A 2,436-nucleotide genomic window follows, 5' to 3' on the forward strand; every position below is an offset into this window, starting at 1 on the left:
AGGCATTGCCTCGGAAAATAGGCTCACCCGGAGGTTTTAGAGCCTGCATAGTTTTTCCTGAGACATCCCCAAGGGCTATGACAGGAGTATTTTACAGGAAGAACGCAGTAGATATGTAGGGCAGGAGCCAGGGGATGCATCGCTGTAGCAGGTAGGAAAGATACAGGCTTCCTTCTCCTGGGCTCGGGCCATTGGTGACAGGTCAGGTGGAGGGACAGGTCTGCAAGTACACAGCACGCGTCCCAGCGCTGCGTTTTGGGATGGGGTTTGGGTAGGGAGAGCACGTGCTGGGTATAAAATCTGATCTTGGCCTCGGGGTGCTGCCGCACGCCCTAACTGTCTGCATCCCGCTCGCCTCTGAATGGAGGCTGACAGCTCACTGTGCTCCCCCAGGGAACTGCTGACTCCCTTTTCCTCCGGTTCTGCCTTGTAGGCACCCTGACAAAAACAAGGACCCAGGAGCAGAAGACAAATTCATCCAGATTAGCAAGGCCTACGAGGTAACACGCTCTTCTTGCTAAACTCGTGCTGTCGTTAAAAGTTAAGTGACCTTATTTTTCTGTATGTGGCTTTGTGCTTTTTCTGCGTATGTCTACATGGGAAAGGTGCTTGACCCTGTGGAGGTGGACACTACTGACCAGAAAAGTTTCCTCTGCTTTCTCGACAGAGGGCCGCTGGATGACACCAGCGTGGCCTCTGTTGCAAATATTTTGCTACGGGTCTGCCCTGTTCTCACTAAAAAGCCTCAAATGAGGGAGGAGCAGGTATTTGCCAAGCCCCGTGCAGCTGGGCGGCCGTCTTGTCCATGTCACATGTACATATAAGCATTTTGGGGATGATGTAAGCAATGTTAATCACCGCAGGGCTTTAGTCGCTTCAAATTATTCTTTGCATAAGTAGTTATTTGCACATTGCTCCTGCGCAGCTCTTGAAATCGGCCCACCCAGTTTGCGGCGGCTGACCCAATACTTCCACGGCAAGCGAGCTAAGCCCACAGAAATAAAGCAAATCCTCATCTCCCAGCCAAAAAATGCAGTTTCTGGAGCTTCTGCTTGGTAAAACTTTTGGCGCTTTCCGATCCGAGAAAACCCTCAATGTTCAAGTAGACGCCAGCAAAAGCCGCTCCAGAAAAGAGCGTCAATGTTCAGACAGCGTGACGTTCAGGCTGAAGGAGCAATTGGTGTCAGAAACAGGTACAGCAGTCTTGATTTACAGGCTCCCTTTCTTTGGGCTTTGGCTTTTTTTACCCTTATTCACCACAGCAAGCCCGGAGGCGATGCAATAGTTCCCTTTTCCTGAATATTTATCCCTCCAATGCGCAGCAAAGGCTGCACATTCCCTCATAGCCCGTCCTTATGCAGCTGCAGTTATTTACTAAGGGATTATTGTCAGGGCAGTTCCCCCTCACGGTTTCAAGTGATCGTTCTTCTATTGTCTACTTCCCAGATTCTCTCCAACGAGGAAAAGAGGGCAAACTTTGATCGCTATGGAGATGCCGGGGAAAGCCAGGGCTACTCTCAGCACCAGCATCGCCAGTTCCACCACTTTCATGAAGGCTTCTATTTTGACGAGTCCTTCTTCCATTTCCCCTTTAATTCGGAGAGGCGTGACACCTCTGACGAGAAGTATTTGCTCCATTTTTCCCACTACATCAATGAAATCGTGCCAGATAGCTTCAAGAAACCTTACCTCATTAAAATAACCTCGGACTGGTGTTTCAGCTGCATCCACATTGAACCCGTGTGGAAGGAAGTCGCTCAGGAATTGGAGGCACTGGGTAAGGATGAGGCTGTTTAGGCTGGGCGTGTGTCCCTCACCCAGTGAGGCTGCGGCAATTGCCTTCAGCTTTGAAGGACTGAGTTTAACCTGTAGATTTCCTCAGGGATTTATCCTAAGGCTTTTCCAAATGTTACTAACATCATAATCGATGAGGCTACCTGTTAGAAATGAGGAAAAAACTAGTCCCATAGATCACGAGGGCAAGATGCCTTTTCTCCTGACCATACGGCTACTGGCTTAGTCCAACGCTGATGATAATAAATGATGACGTGGCGGAGGGCCGATCGCCACCACGAGTTTAGGCCACCAGAGTAACTGCTGTGTTGCTCTTTGTCCTGCACTTGGATGGCTTTGATAAGCAAAGATCCCTGCAGAATATGTCCTCGACTTCAGGGCTGCTACCATACAGTGAAGTTTTCAGACTTATTGTCGTCTGCACGTGCTTCCAGAAAAACACAAACTTGACAGACAGCAGGAGACAAAGGCATTGTAGTTCCCGCTTACTAAAATTTTTCTGCTTGAGGTTTTAATGTAGCACATTGTTGTGGTTTAACCCCAGCCGGCAACTAAGCACCACGCAACTGCTTGCTCACTCCCCCCCGCAGTGGGATGGAGGAGAGAATCGGACGAGTAAAATTAAGAACACTTATGGGTTGA

The 2,436-nt window shown here is 49.3% G+C and overlaps 1 protein-coding gene across 1 annotated transcript in view; it reads left to right on the plus strand.

Moving 5' to 3' along the window:
• Positions 1-433: 433 nt before the first annotated feature.
• DNAJC16 (DnaJ (Hsp40) homolog, subfamily C, member 16) overlaps positions 434-2,436 on the plus strand; it is a gene marked incomplete at its 5' end in the record, with an annotated part of 9,015 nt that continues 7,012 nt past the window's right edge. Inside the window, 2 exons of the mRNA XM_009581661.1 lie at positions 434-500; positions 1,447-1,777. Of these exons, the coding sequence (XP_009579956.1) occupies positions 434-500; positions 1,447-1,777 (398 nt within the window). The remainder of the gene's footprint in view (positions 501-1,446; positions 1,778-2,436) is intronic.

This window comes from Fulmarus glacialis, unplaced genomic scaffold, assembly GCF_000690835.1.
Source record: "Fulmarus glacialis isolate BGI_N327 unplaced genomic scaffold, ASM69083v1 scaffold28297, whole genome shotgun sequence".
Lineage (NCBI taxonomy): Eukaryota > Metazoa > Chordata > Aves > Procellariiformes > Procellariidae > Fulmarus > Fulmarus glacialis.